At 42.0% G+C, this 16,805-nt stretch overlaps 1 protein-coding gene across 1 annotated transcript in view; it reads right to left on the reverse strand.

Moving 5' to 3' along the window:
• The window catches only part of pdzd8 (PDZ domain containing 8), a 64,231-nt gene extending 47,426 nt beyond the window's left edge, over positions 1 to 16,805 (reverse strand). The window contains exon 1 of the mRNA XM_022199135.2: positions 15,766 to 16,805. Within this exon, the coding sequence (XP_022054827.2) occupies positions 15,766 to 16,649 (884 nt within the window). The 5' untranslated portion in view covers positions 16,650 to 16,805. The remainder of the gene's footprint in view (positions 1 to 15,765) is intronic.

Consider the following 16,805-nt stretch of genomic DNA (forward strand, 5'->3'; position numbering starts at 1 on the left):
AAGGAAACAGTATTTTTTTGGTACTTGTAAATGAAGACAACAGGAGGGTTAATGTAGGGCTACAAGGTATATCACAAGTTATGACGTTAAAAAGTGCTGCTTCTAGAAATGATGCAGGAGAGGAATGCTGGCAGAAAAATGCAGGATATCTCTTTAATTTTTGACCAAATCAAAGTCAAATTCATGTGATTGATTGAATATTCTCTGTAATAAATACCAATTGAATAATCAATTTTCCAACCTGCATTCTATCAGCTGCAGTATCAGCGGTGTAAACAGACTTGACAGCAAATGTGGATTCCAGTGGCAACGCTTACAGTTTGCGATACTGTAACTGTACAGCCTCATTTAGTGGCTTTCATAACGTGCAGCTTGTATGATTGCAGATATATTCCCTCAACTGAGAATCTGTACAATTGAAAATCTAGGGGAAACTAACTGATTGGTCAGCTGTACGTACTCATCTGTAACATTTTGGCAGTGCACTCGTCAATATCTTAGAGCTAAAGCACGCTAGCAGGGTTAGTCTATAAAGCTGCAGGCATTGCATGATTTTATTAGTCCTGTATTATGTATTACTTCACTCTATACACTTAAATCTGCCCTCCTGCAGCCAGAAGCAGCGACTACACACCATCACTCAGTTTGTCAGGCAACAAACGGAGAAAAGAATTGTTGCTTTGAGCAGTTGTCAAGTTAAACTGACCTGCAAACTTTACTGGTTCTATAAAGCTCCTTATGAATACGGTACACTTAATGACATTCTTTATACAGTTTATTGTAAACATTAAAGCAAACAGCTCAGAGACTTATGTTGCAATAAATTAGGTGTTGACTGATTGTCAGTCTGACCCATTTTTTTTAGACCCAATACTAAAAAATTTTCACAACATCAATGGATTTTTTTTTAACCAGTATACAGTGCATCCAGAAAGTATTCACAGCGTTTCACTTTTTCCACATTTTGTTATGTTACAGCCTTATTCCAAATCGGATTCAATTATTTTTTTCCCTTAAAATTCTACACATAACACCCCATAATGACAAAATGAAAAAAGTTTTTTTGAGAGTCTTGCAAATTTATTAAAAATAAAAAACAAAGAAATTACATGTACATAAGTATTCACAGCCTTTGCCATGAAGCTCTAAATTGAGCTCATGTGCATCCTGTTTCCACTGATCATCCTTGAGACGCTTCGACTGCTTAATTGGAGTCCACCTGTGGCAAATTCAGTTGATTGGACATGATTTGGAAAGGCACACACCTGTCTATATAAGGTTCCACAGTTGGCAGTGCATGTCAGAGCATAAACCAAGCATGAAGTCAAAGGAATTGTCTGTAGACCTCCGAAACAGGATTGTGACGAGGCACAAGTCTGGGGAAGGGTACAGAAAAATTTCTGCTGCTTTGAAGGTCCCAATGAGCACGGTGGCCTCCATCATCCATAAATGGAAGACATTTGGAACCACCAGGACTCTTCCTAGAGCCGGCCGGCCATCTAAACTGAGCAATCGGGGGAGAAGGGCCTTAGTCAGAGAGGTGACTAAGAACCCCATGGTCACTTTGTCAGAGCTCCAGCGTTCCTCTGTGGAGAGAGGAGAACCTTCCAGAAGGACAACCATCTCTGCAGCAATCCACAAATCAGGCCTGTTTGGTAGAGTGGCCAGACGGAAGCCACTTCTTAGTAAAAGGCACATGGCAGCCCGCCTGGAGTTTGCCAAAAGGCACCTGAAGGACTCTCAGACCATCAGCAAAAAAATTCTCTGGTCTGATGAGACAAAGATTGAACTCTTTGGTGTGAATGCTAGGCGTTTTGTTTGGAGGAAACCAGGCACTGCTCATCACCAGGCCAATACCATCCCTACAGTGAAGCATGGTGGCGGTAGCATCATGCTGTGGGGATGTTTTTCAGCAGCAGGAACTGGGAAACTAGTCAAGATAGAGGGGAAGATGAATGCAGCAATGTACAGAGACATCCTGGATGAAAACCTGCTCCAGAGCGCTCTTGACCTCAAACTGGGGCGGCGGTTCATCTTTCAGCAGGACAACGACCCTAAGCACACAGCCAAGATAGCAAAGAAGTGGCTTCAGGACAACTCTGTGAATGTCCTTGAGTGGCCCAGCCAGAGCCCGGACTTGAATCCAATTGAGCATCTCTGGAGAGATCTGAAAATGGCTGTGCACCGGCGCTCCCCATCCAACTTGATGGAGCTTGAGAGGTGTTGCAAAGAGGAATGGGCAAAACTGCCCAAAGATAGGTGTGCCAAGCTTGTGGCATCATATTCAAAAAGACTTGAGGCTGTAATTGCTGCCAAAGGTGCATCAACAAAGTATTAAGCAAAGGCTGTGAATACTTATGTACATGTGGTCTCTTAGTTTTTTATTTTTAATAAATTTTCAAGAATCTCAAAAAAACTTTTTTCATGTTGTCATTATGGGGTGTTGTGTGTAGAATTTTAAGGGAAAAAATGAATTGAATCCGATTTGGTATAAGACTGTAACATAACAAAATGTGGAAAAGGTAACGCGCTGTGAATACTTTCCGGATGCACTGTACATTAAAATGATTTTAAATGTGCTTCTTTGGCACTGATTAAACCTCCTTTATCTGTAGTCACTTTGTGGTCCAAGCATTGTCCCACCCACAGCAATGTGTAATTGTCTATCAGCACTGAGAATCTGGAAACACAAACCTAAACAGATGTAAAACACAACTAAACAAAAGAACTCTAACAAGGTTTTGTGCTGCAGTTATCCTTGTCTTGCTTAACCAGCCCCATTCTGTAGCACATACTGGTCTGGCTGCACTTCTTTATCATTCTGCCAAAGAAAGAAGCTTTGGCTTGTTTGCGTTTCTTTTAGCCAATCATCATTACTTTGGTCACAGCTTAGCAAATGATGCGGCTGCAGCATCTTCTGAATATAGCGATGCCGTGAAGTGTTTTAGTGGAACATGGAAGACTAGCATGGAGACGAGCACTGTGAATAAAATGGCACGGCTGCTCTGTTGCATCATCCAAATCCTCACCAAAAATTAAAATTTTCATTGTAGTAGGTTGTGTAGGTTGCTGCCCACAGGCTGCCAATTCCAGTAACAAAGTGGATAGTATATAGGCAGAGCTATGGACAGAAATACTGGATTAATATTTGTATGCTTCTGTGTGAAATGTGTTCAAGCTGTACAAACAAACATCTTAGATTTTTATTGTATTCCTCATCATGATTATCTAAATTATTTTCACATAAACCTACTTTTTGGGTTTTAATGAAGGCTTCAGCCTTTGCTTGAAAATGTAGCAGCAGTCATCACTGGAGGCAAATGTCCGCTCACAACAGCTGTTACTTTGGAGAGCCAACATTTGCCTTAAACAGAAAGGCCCCAAAATAACAAACAAACAAAAAAACATTAAGGCACTCTCCCTCCACTATCAGAGAGCTTTTAAAAACTGGGACATCCTCAGATCAAAAGTGCTTTGCCTGACTGAGTGTATGTTGAAAAGACAAAGACGAGGCCAGGATGAGTGGTAGAACACACCTAACCCTAACCTGTCTGCCTCCATGTGCATTTGTACTGCTGGAGGAGTCAGGCACACAGCGTACATGGCATTTTTATGTTGTGACAACATAAACAGGAGAAAAAAAACCTCAAATGTTTACAGCATTTACTCTCTGGCCCTTAATCAGCTTAGTGCATCATAAATAATGGTTGGAAAATGCTTTATTGCTAGAGTGCATTATTTAGAGAGAAATATGTTGTTTTGAGCAACACAGGAATTAGGAAACTGTATAATATCTTGTTCAATCCATCCATTACCTATACCATTAATCCTTATTATGGTCCTGGGGGGCTGGAGTCCATCCCAGCTGACTTAAAGTGAAAGCAGGAGAGACCGTGGACAGTTTATCAATTATCACAGGACTACTTATAGAGGCAAACAATCACACTCACTTTCACACCTACGAACAATTTAGAACTACCAGTTAACCTCAGCATGTTTTTGGACCGTGGAAGGAAGCCAGACCAAACCATGCATGCACAGTGAGAACATGCAAACTCCATGCAGAAAGATCCCAGGAAGGTCGGGACGCAAATCTGCGATCTTCTAGCTGCAAGGCGAAAGTAGCTTGGAAAATCCAGACTGAATCTCCATGTAATCTCCTATCTCCATGTTAGGAGATACAGGAGAGTCAGTTTGGCATTGTGCGAAATGAATCGTGTTTCCCTCCCGGTACAGTTTGGTACGACCAATCATAGCACGGGAAGCGGAAGTTAATGCTGCGTCATCTTCAGCGCCTGGATTACCCATAAAGATGATGCCGGAGGAGGAGGAGGGGGGCCACCGCCGTAAAACAAGAAAGAGAAAGAGAGAGAGGAGGGGGGGCCAAAGCGAATCTTTTTGTGGTCTCTTGGCGTTTTGGATGGCGTTAGTCGTTGCCTCTTTTCACTTGACGTTTCCAACGATGAGGAGGCAGTGGATGGCTCATTACTTTCGCCTTCTTGCCATTGTTTGTACAGAGGAAAATCCCGTTCCAAACGTGAGAGTAAATTTAAGCAACTTTTACACATATGCACGGACTTGGTTTGGCTCCGATTTAAAGTTATTCCTAACACCGCTAATCGTTCCTTTTCAAAAATAAGTGTTGTACTTGAGAGTATCCCATGTATTCGCAGATTTTTGTGACAAAAACGGCAGTAATCATTCACCGCGACGCTTTCTCGGCTGCATGCCATTGTTGTTTGGACTACATGGACTTCAAGGTCGATTTGTTTGTGCGTCACATCCGTGATACGCTGATTGGTTCTTTCTCGTTCAAGCTGCATTCGTTAGCCCCTCCTTTTTGAAATCGTCTCGTATCATCGCAATGCCAGATTGCCTTTATTTGTATTTATATTAATACATAAATAAAGTCAGTCTGGATTTTCCAGGCAAAGGCGAAAGTGCTAACCACTAAGCAACGGTGCAGGCCCTTGTTCAATCCATATTTGCCCAAAATGAATGAGTTCCATTTAGCTGCTTCAGTTTCATGGCCCCATATTGCGCATGCTGCCTGACTGTCCCACTGTCATGACTGATTGGGATAGGTCTGTGTAGATTCTAAGCCATCCAGGTCATGGTAATTCTACGTACTTATCCTATCTGTCTATCTCGCTATGTTATTCTTGCAAAAAATAAAATGGTAAAATAACAGTTTATCTTGTAAAAAAATAAAATAAAATTCTGCACTCCTCGGTGCAACTAGGACGTCACGAGGGAGAAAAATTCAGGGACTTTTTCACTGTATTTGCCTGAACTGCAAGCTGTGTGTACATCTAGCAGATTACAGAGTATGGAAATCCATTAAAATGTACATGCTAGGGCTGGACCCGAATATCCGGATATTCGTTCGCTACAGCACTATCCGGATATTAATTTGGTATCCGAATATTCGCCCCCCCCACCCCACCCCCCGTCGGACGTTACCGGGCGGAAAGAATATGCCGCGTTACTGTCTTCCCTCCGCCTTCGGCCCACATCGGCATTTATCGGCTCATCTCATCATGTGATCATATAAACATATACACATATGTCTATGTGATCACTCCCTCCTCCCCCCAGACGAAAATATTCGGAGCTCGTCTCTTCCCTGCGCCTTCGGCCCACTTCGGCTCATCCCACCATGTTTTTTGGCTCATTTCGGCTCCTCCATTCGTGTTTGTAAACACCACCCGAATGGCCGGGTGGCTGCCGACTGACGTTGCGCTTCACTTCGTTGCATAAACACAAGACAAGATGCCGAAGACCTCTGCTGAAGACAAAACGAAGGCAACGAAGGTCGGTTTACACTGGGTTCAATCTGTCATCAGGAAATGTTGGCCAGAACAAATTTTTGGATAATCGTCTTTAATAGGGCCCGAATATTTGGAGGCCAGAAACCACTATTCGGGCCAGCCCTATTACATACACAAATTTGTAACACTTGTGGGCATTTGCTTGGGTTTCAGTGTACATGATAAAATGGTGGGATTTTAATGTGTTTCAGATCAACAAATCTGGACTTTCGCAACCAATTTTTTTTTCTCTGGTAGAGGGGTGATCCCTCACCAGACCCCCCTCCCTGGGTTTTCACACTGGCTGGCTTCTGCATGGGTTTGTGGAAAGCTGTGCTCGTTGGTTGGTGGTGCTAGCTCCTCTCCTTCCTTTCTCCTGACAGATTTGGCTTTGAAAGCAGTATTCCCCCATAGCAGGAGTTGTTACTTTACATGTTTGCTGTAATGCCTGGATTACCTCCAGTGGGCCGTGGTCCCAGCCCTCCCCTCCACCGAACAACCATCTGTGCCACTCAGCAAATCCCAAGGTCCAAGCTTTCATTCTCTGAGGCTGCTCTTCATTACATCATCTCATCACACTCACTCACTGCGTGATTGTGGATGATACACTCTCTCACGCATGTTTAGAGTTCCTCTGTTTGCTGCAGTACTCTCCCACACATTTGAAAGGCAGCGAGTCTGTGGCAGAAAAACACGTGTTTGACGCTCCTATGCCTAACTTCCTGGATTCTGAGCTCTTCCAAGAATAAACAGCAAATCCTTTCATTCTCTCCTGACACGTGCAGTTCTACTAAATGCTTTTAAAAAAGGCGGACTTTGGACAAAAAACGCTCAAAAGACACGGGTATGACAAGTCAAATGACAAGACCAAGTGCTTTGGTAGACGGCAACGGGCTTTCCCTTTTTGGTTCTGGAAAGCATTTCACTTTTCATCCAAGAGGCTTCTTCAGTTCTCACCGACTCACAGGAAGTCCGAGAAATATAATCTCACCACTTAACACTACCGTGAATGAGAGGTGGAATGGCTACAAGAACAAAACAGAGATGTCCAAGTTGCCTTCGACTGAGGCTGATTGAGAATCCACACAGACATCAAACAACAAAGTTTCCAGCACTTTTATACGTAGGAGAGGTGAAATAAGTGCCTCCACTAACATCAAAATAAGCTGTTCAATTTTTTATGAGAGGAAACTAACAAGAGCTCCTACACAGTCAATGGCACAAACTCCAGAGGTGATACTTTTTATTCAACACTAAAATAACCCCTACAGAGGTTGGAGAACAGGGCTGTAGAACATGCAGCCCGTGGGCCAAAACCAGTCCTCCAGAGGACCTTTATTGTCTGACTTTTGTTGTTTGTCTCATGCTTGTTGTTTTCTTTCTTGTTTTTTTCATTTTGTGTTATTTTTGTCTCGCTTAGGGGTTTTTTTTGTCTTATTTTTTCCATTTTGTGCTTTGTTTTATTCGTTGTTTTGAGCATCATTTTTATCGTTTTGTGTTTTTTTTGTCTCGTTTGTGTTGTCTATTTTTTGTCATTGTTTCACTTTTGTCTCGTTTCGTGTCATTCATCTTATTTTTTGTCATTTTGTTTCTCGTTTTTGTAATATTTTGTCTAGTTTTTATTGTTTTTGTCATTTTGATCATAAAGTAAAACACTAGATTGTTCAGTTCCAGATACCTGTGACTAAATGTGTTCCTTTGTAGACACTCTGATCTGTAAGTTGTAATGTGTAAATGATAAACTGAGGCTGAATGGTGCTGAAATTTCTTTACTTATGTTTCTTAAGAAACTTCAGGTTGTTCATGATGTTTTGTAAAAAGATAATTCCATAAATGTAAACATTTTGCACTAAAACAAAGGAAAAATTTGGAGTTGTGGTTATTTATAGGTTATTATGCTGTGATTTTGAAATTGGGCTGTATGTGGGTCCTGGCCTAAGATGAGTCCAGGGTTCTCGCCAGCGCATTTCAGCGTAACGGGCCATTACGCTGTCGTAACGGCCCGTTACGCTGTCTTAACGCCCGTTACGCTGTTGTACCGGGCCGTTACGCTGTCAGTTTAAAAGATTATGCTGTTGTTAACCATTCCTGCTGTCCGCTTCCTGACCGAGGTCGGGAAACACAGGGGAGAACAGTCTTCTCCAGACCCAAACACCCAAAAGACAGAGTCTGTTTTGCCGAAGAGAGGGGCTTTTTATTAACTAACTGCACTGTTATCAGCCACATGCCATTGCTCACTACCTGCCCCGGTCGCCGTCTTAGTCGTCTCTCAGCTGCGTCTCTCATACACACACCGGGCTTCTACCTGCTCGCTCGGCTCGTACATCCAGCAGCGCGCCTCAGCCACGCACACACACTCACTCGCATTCACACACTAAGCTGCCTGAGCTACACTTGACAACCAGACACATCTCACAACACTGTGATTAGGGCCGCTACGCTGTTATTTTGACAGATAACGCCACGTGCGTTTGTTTTTATCGACTGGGTGCCTATCTAGGTTAATTTATGTCTCCCCACCTCAGCCGTATTTTCCTGTCGATTGACCTGTTCCCGTCTAAAATTAAGAGTCGCTTCCAATCTGCGTGACGCTCATTAGCTGACATCTGGGCCGGCCGCTGGCGAGATTCAATGAAGGCTATTGCGCATGCGCAATAGTGTGCGGGAGGACCTGCCGTTACGCTGTGAAAAAATCCTGGTGAGAACCCTGGAGTTTGACACCCCTGTTCGAGAGGAAAGGCTCTGGTCGGCCCTAAAACAGCCTCCAAGTTCCTGCAGTGAAAAAAGGCTTATCATGATTTACATTGTTACCACTAAAATATCATAAAATATTATACCAATATAGTTTTAAGTCTATATCGCTTACTCCTAAACTGTCATGGTTTTGTTTACAACAACAAGGTTACCATAAAAAAACAAATCAATGTTCAATTATCATCAAGGCTGCTTCTTGATTTTCTGTTAGTTGAGTATCTACTAAATGTACTGACCTGACTTGACTTATAGCAGCACATTTTAATGTCACGGTAAGAACTTTCCACCTGCACTGAACAAAGAAATAACCTTATCTTCAAAAGCTAAAGCTGCAATGCTGCAAGTCAGAGTTTCCTTCTGCCCTTGCTCTGATAACAACACACTTCAGCGGCTTAAATATGAGGCTCAGACTTTCAGTCTTTTTGGCAGTACAGATGTATGAAAACAGAATGTTCAGAATTATCCAGCCATTCTCAACTCCTACATACTATGACACAATCAGCAGCCAGAGCCGACGAGCACTTCTCTCCGTAGAGTGTACAAGGTCAAGTGGACAAAGAGAGGGAAGTAGCTGAATGTGAAACGCTGCACACTGTATGGTGACAACAGATAGGAAAGGACATCAGCCCATCTTTCCCCTGATAACAAAGGGTGGGCTCCTCGTCGGGACTCATTCAAGTCTGGTTCGAATCAACAGCAAGAAAACACATCGGGTCTTGTTGTCAGTCGCTGTTAAAAGGCCACTGCTGCTCTCCAGAGGACAGCCGGGACTAAAGCGAGTCTTGTCTGTTTTGGGCAAGCATAATTACATGCTAATCTGGCCACTGGAATTGCAGCAATGTATGTTTAGTACCTCCTGAGATTCATCTTTTCCTGCAATTCCACAATTTCATGTAGCAAACGCTTTCATCCTACGCGACGTACACTACTGTTCAAAAGTTTGGGTTCACTTACAAATGTCCTTATTTTTGAAAGAGAAGCATTTTATTTCAATGAAGATAACATTAAATTCATCAGATATACAGTCTGGACATTGCTAATGTGGTAAATGACGATTGTAGCTGGAAACGGCTGATTTTAATGGAATATCTCCATAGGGATACAGAGGAACATTTCTAGCTACCATCACTCCTGTGTTCTAATGCTACATTGTGTTAGCTAGTGGTGTTGAAAGGCGAATTGATGATTAGAAAACCCTTGTGCAGTTATGTTAGCACAGGAATAAAAGTGTGAGTTTTCATGGAAAACATGAAATTGCCCGGGTGACCCCAAACTTTTGAATGGTAGTGTACATCTGAGAGTAGATACAACACAGGCAAGGATCTCGTCAGGATCTTTTTAACTTGGTGAGTAACCACAGGCAAATGAGGATCTAACATCTCAACTGTCTGTTTCTCAAGTTTTGCTTTCTCACTCAGAAACTTTCTTCTTCCCTTTTTCACTCTTGCTCTCTCACTTCTTTAAACTAAACCCCAACACACACACAAACACACACACAGAAAGTACGTAATTAACAGCTTGTCTTCACAATGTTCACATGCTGAAATGCTAACTATTGCTAATCAATACTGTTTATGAAATTCAACATTTGCATCTGTCGTAAAAATGTTGCACCAACAAAGCTCACAAGGGCAACATTAGTTTACTTTCAGCTCAAAACGTTAGCTGGGTGTGGCTCAGAGTGAGCTACTGTCATGACTGCTTGGTCTGTCAAAATATAGTCATTCATGAATAATATATTTGGGGGAAATAGTCCTTTTAAATGCAAAGTCGCGTATTTGGGCGACATATTGTTTGACAACTGTGATGTTAATGACAAGAAATTACTAGGTATATTATTGGCAACGAGTAAAAAATCCATTACGAGAAAGTGGTTAAAAGTGGAACCACGATATTGTACACAAGGTTTACATTATGGGAAAGTTGACACATTCCCTGAAAGTGGAAAAAAAAAAAGTTCTATAAGATCTGGACTAAATGGACCGAGTATGTAAAAGCCATATAGCATTCTTTTACTTGAGTCTACTCACAACTAAATACAAACAATTTTCTTTGTTTAAAATTTTTACTTTTTTTTTTTAATTTTCTGTCAAATGTTGTGAAGATGATTACAAATGGCCGCCTCCTCCGTTCTGTTGTTCTTCTGCATCAAAAAGAGTGATGTAAAGGATGAACATATTGGAAAGACAACATAGTTTTTGGTGCTGTAAATAAGACATGTTTGGAATTGTAATAATTTGCCTTTTCAATTCAAATAAAGACAATTTCAAACAAATATATAGTTATTCATGTATTTGTGTGTGTTTCCACATAATGTGTGCAGAAATATATACACTTGATTCATTTATTATTATTATTGTTTTTGTATCAAGAATAGAGGAAACTCAGTGGTAGTAACTACCAAATTACTGGCATCATGACATCCCTTATCCACAGACAAAGCACACCGTCTTCAAGAACATTGTGGGATTCAGGCTGCATTCAAAAACACGCAACTTTGTGACCCTTATTTTCAGCTAAGCTCTAACTGAGCAAAAGCAAAAGATGGGAATATTACAATTTTCTTCCAGGATTACACTTTTTTTCCATTATATTTGAACTACATCTCTGTTCTTCCAGAGCTGGAATACTTGTTTACGTGTCACCAGCGTTTCCAGGACATGTGGAAATCTTGCACCATGTAGAAGGTCCTCATCATGAAGATAAATGATACACGTCCGGGGATAAAGCTACAAGAACATTTCCATAGCACTGAATATTCCTCAGCAAGGTGTGGCCAGTCATTAAAAAAACAGAGAGCACACGCCACAGCTGTAACCTTACCAACACCACGTCTCTGTGAGATTAGCACCAGTGAGGTCTGTAGCCCGAGGAGCTACAGGAATACATAGCTCAGATGGGAGATCGGGTGCATATAGCAACTGTTGCCTGGATGCTTCAGCGCTAGCAGCCCTATGGCAGAAATGCAAAGAGAAAGCCACTGTTGAAAAAATCTCACATGACACTTGGACCAGCACTCGCTAGAAGGCATGCGAGACCGAAACAAAGGAGAAGGAGGCTCTGCAGTCTGTTGAGCCTTATGAGCTCTATGCATAAAATACAACAGCACAAACGCACCACTGCAACTGTTATACCAACACAGACTGTGATACAATAAAGTAACTGTGAGTTTACACAGCCATGAGGTTTTTATGGCGTTTGAGCGTGTAAACAACATAACGATTTCACAAACCTGGATCAGCCGTTATTTTGCTTTTAAAAAACAAGAAAACGCTAGCTAGAGCGCTGTCAAAGAAGTCACTGTTGTAGAAGGGTCTGCAACTAGCCATTATTTCACTAACAGTTAATCTGACTTATTTTGTTGATTATATAAAAAAAAAAAGTTCAGAATGTTACTGCCAGATTGGACAATTGAAAAAAAAAAAACATGAAGTTTCAGATCTCGGAAGCTGAAACCAGCCCATGTTTATCATTCTTGTTCCAAAAAGGACTGATACAATGAATTATCAAAACATTAAACACTTGTGTAGCTGTGAGTTGATTAATTTACTTCTTTAATTTTTAATTTGCAAATTTCCCCATTGTGGGATCAATAAATGTTTTATCTATCTATCTAATTAACTGTGTGCATCTTGTCCAGGTTTCGTGATGCTACCAAATACCTGTACAGTAACTGATTGAGCCAAGTGAGGTAACAAGTGATGAGTGAAAAAGCTCTGACATGCTGAACTGTGTCAGTGTGTACTAGAGCAGTTACAGAATGGTGAGTTCCCAACACGTACACTGGAACAAGTTAAGTCAACAGCCACAGTCACATTTATTTAGGATCAACAGTTACAATTAACTGAGCAAACTGCCGTAATCAGTAATGAGGATACTAATATCGGTCATATGTACAAGGATATGTAGAACCAGAACTGTGTTCCATTTCACCTTCACATCCAGAATTGAATTAGAACTGCAATAAATCATGTCAAATAAACACACTTACTGTGGACAGTGAGGTGAGGTCTCAGATAGGGTTGGGCCTAAGTTTTGATTCTGAAGGAATCGTGAGGTGAGCTTCATTTCGATTCTGTTTATTGATTTCTCAACACATTTCATCCCTGCTGGTGTATGAACAGTTGGTACAGAGTATAGAGCAGTGCAGAGACAGTGTTAGTGGGTAGCCTGGTTTAGCCCTGAACCTCACGACTGCTTTGGCCTGACAGAATTTCTCTCTGCTCCCAGACTCCAGAAGACAGACAAGGTCTGACACAGTGTACAGCTCGTACTGAATATCTGCCACTATCTGTCTGCACCATGCTGAGAGCTGAATGCCTGTGTGTTTTCTATCTAGTGTTTACACATTTTAACTCTAGCATTAATCTGCTATCCTGCTCAGTCGTTGTGGAGCTGCTGAACTAGCAGGTGAGCTGCACAAACTGTGTGACTGTCTCATAGCAAAGACCTTAATTTAGGAAATGTTGCAACAAAACACTTCACTAGACTTTGCTATCATTGCTGTAAAGTAGCTGAAGTAAACACAAAAAATATAAACCAGAATTTCTTAAAATCTAGCTTTGTGTTTCTGCTGAAAACATTTCTTGGCGGTTTAAAAACTCTGCTGTGAAGAGTGCAGGAGAAAGTAGTAATAACATTTTATAAACAGAGATTTTATTTCTGTTACTTGGCACTGAACACAACACACTGACTTTCACTAATTGTTCTGCTTACTACAGCTGATGAAAGTAGCTTTACTGATTAAAACAACTTTACTACCTTTACAGCAGCATTTTACTGGAACTGCAGCAACATGCTGTTATGTCTCTCAGACACATGAGACATGTTATGTCTTTCAGACAACAAACCTACTACTATATATCAACACCTCCATTAAAGGAGACGTGCAGTCAGGCTGTGTATCCTCAGTGGTTAAAAACACTTTCATTCATATAGTTATTCACCGTTTGTTTCCCATTTTAGTCACAAGGGCAGTGATGGAAAAACGACTCAAACCCTTTACTCACATAAAAGTACTAATACCCACTGTAAAGTCATACAGTGGAAAATGTTACTTCAAGAAAGCATACAATGGCAGTAAAAGTCAATCAATCAAGACAGGCGATCCTTTCTCTCCATCTAAACTCATGTTTTGCTTTCTGAACTGTTGCCTGTTCCATGTGTAGCCACAATGTCAGTCCGTCTATCATTTTCATTCTCTGTCTTCCCATTCATTTTCCAGTTGTGATGATATATTCAAGGGTCTCTTTCCTTATGATGTGTCCAAAAATGGCAATTGATGCTTCCTAATTTTGTTCAACAGCGTATGATTTGTGCTTAATCATTTTAAAACGTCAGTAAAAGTACTCACTGGCAAAAAAAAAAAAAAAAAAAAAAACGTCTCCTATGGTGGTTATATATAGCTCAGTAGATTATACTATTAGATTGTTATAGAACTATACTGCTGCAGTGACTCCAACCACTCAAAGAAACGGAAATGAGACTCGTTAAGAACTGGAATCGAAAAGCTGGACAAGAATTCTGAAAACCCTACCCTGATCTCAAATGACTCCATCAGCATCTGTGCAGACAATTTAAAGGCCACATTAAGTTCTATGTGGTTCACAACATCAGCTGTATATAACAATGGATGATGCACCAGAACTCCCACCCACTGGTGATTATGGTAGATCGTTTGGTTCTCTATAAACATAGCTGTTATTCTGTGGTAGTATGATTGAAATCAATTCTATGTAGTACTCAGAAACACGTATGTTAAACGCCAGTCTGACAGTGTTTTAGAGAAACTTAAAGCAAAGTTGTGAAGTTGTTCTTGAAAATGCAATATCTATCTATCCATTATCTATAAGGCTTAATCCCCATTAGAATCATTAGAATAGTCAGATCATATTACATTTTAGTACAGAATTTTATGAGGTGGTATAAACGCAACCGATTGTGTTGAATGGGCATGTTGTATGGTTCAAAGTAAGCTGTTTTCCACTTCACAATGTAGAAATTTGCATGTTCCTACATTATAAACAGCCACTCTGAATTCTTTTTCAGAAGATAGTATCTCCTCCAGGGTAGGTAGTTTTGAGCGGCCCTAAAAACTGCTATGTGTAGCTCAGTGCTGATGGGTTAATCCTGAAGAGCACATCAAGCACCATTTTTCTGCTCTCTTCATTAGGACTGAAAAGTTTGCCATTGACAAACCTTGGTTCCATTTCCAACCTGCTCATAAAACTGAACTTTGATTCAGGAAGTTCTATTCATTGTTGTTTTACATGCTTGGTAAACTTTGTGGTCAAAGTTGTTGGATCCTACACCACAACTGAAACAAAAAGGGCAGATTACAGTGTGTGAACCTGTGAGAAAGTCGTAGTGTGTGATGTGTCTGTCCAAAAATGTTCCCCTTGACTTTTTAGAGTAGCTTTCAGTGGTTTGTCGCTAGTTCGAGCTATGGTCGTTCCTAGCCTCTCTATGGTCATTTGGAGTCTTTGTGTAGTCATTTTGTGGCTCGTTCCAGTTGTTCTGAGTCTCTTTGGGGTCGTTTTGTGCCTTAATTTGGTCATTTAGCATGTCTCTGTGGGTGTTTTTTTTTTTTTTTATCTCTTTGTAGCACTTTGACTACCTTTTCAACAAGAAATGCCATCAGTTACTTCATATTTAAGAGGCTCTCATCCATGGGCTCCAGAAGCCTGGTCAATACTCTGGGACACATTCAGACTTCACCCCTTCTACAGGTTAGGAGTTTTGCTACTTCACTTTAAAATAGGGGGGCTCGATGGTTAGTACTGTTGCCTTGCAGCTAGAAGATCCCCAGTTTGCTTCCCGGCATTGGTCTGAGATCTTTCTGCATGGAGTTTGCATGTCCTCTGGCTTCCTCCCACAGTTCAAAAAACATGCTGAGGTTAACTGGTGATTCTAAATTGCCCATAGGTATGAATGTGAGTGTGATTGTTTGTCTGTATGTGTATCCCTGTAATAGACTGGTGGCCTGCCCAGGGTGTCTCCTGCCTTCACCCCAAGTCAGCTGGGATAAACTTCAGCCCCCACTGATGAGGATGAAGGGGTGTATAGATAATTGCTGGATGGATGCAACTTTAAAATGTATGTAGTTTCTGTGCTTTCAACCCACAAGAATGACTCTTGTGAGTGAGTGAGCCTCAGTGGGTGCTTATGGAGGTGCTGAAGCCCACAGTGGTGTGGCTCCTACCTGATTTTGTAGTTCGGTAAGGTGTGCTTCTTCTTGATGACCCGTTTCAGCTGGTTGACGATGATGGAAGTGAGCTGAGGAAGCGGCCTCCCTTCAAACTGGGACTTCACCTCGAAGTCCACCAGCGGGTCCTCCAGGAAGGAGAAGGACCAATGGGAGAAGGGCGTGCGCGTGAACTGCAGCCTGAGCCTGCCCACCACGCGCCTCATCTTAACGAACAGGTAGGCAGACTTCCCAAACACCAGCTCCACGTCGATGGCGAGATGGAAGCCGCCATTGTATTCGAGGTCCACCTCAAAGTTGAGCTCCTCGGGCATGCCGTCCTCGTTCATATGCACCGGCTTCATGAGTCTGGCCGTTTTAAAGACAGGCAGAGAATTGCCCAGGGAGATATCTCTGAGGCTGAGTCCCTCCAGGAGCCGACCTGCTGTCTTGGTCTGCAAGAGCTCCTCAAATTCCACCTTAATCTTCTTGGTGAGCCAGTGTCTGACTACTGGGGTGTCTCGGAGTTCCCTGAACAAGAACAAAAAGATAGCGTTTAGGAAATTGCACGTCTCGGCTTTGGCCGCATCAATGGGCTCGCTTTGAGAAGGCGGTGGCGGCTGTTGTTTGGGGCTGCCGCCGCTGACAGCCGCCTCCTGCTGCCTGCTGGACACGGCCTCTTGCTGTTTGGATGCAGCAGATGGTGTGCTGTCCTGTTGCTGCTGGCCTGGTTCGGCATGTTGGGTATTAAAGTAATCCTTCAATGCGTTATCAGGCACTACTTTGACATACTGCACTGTCCTGCCTACGGGCTCAGGGCTTCTCCGGTATATCAGCAGGAACTGTAATATCAAGGTAACGACTGCTCCGGAGAACGCGGAAATCAATATTAAGTAAATCATTTCAAACAGCTGCCCTGACGCCTTCTCCGGCTCAAAGTGTCTTCATAACCAAACGTTTAGCCGCGGTAACAAAGCAAGTTCCACCTGGTCGCTCTCAAAGCTGCCATATCATCTGCTTCTTTCCTGAGCTTTAGGCTCCTCACCTGATTGGACGAA

The sequence above is a fragment of the Acanthochromis polyacanthus genome, chromosome 15, assembly GCF_021347895.1.
Source record: "Acanthochromis polyacanthus isolate Apoly-LR-REF ecotype Palm Island chromosome 15, KAUST_Apoly_ChrSc, whole genome shotgun sequence".
NCBI classification, from domain to species: Eukaryota; Metazoa; Chordata; class Actinopteri; family Pomacentridae; genus Acanthochromis; species Acanthochromis polyacanthus.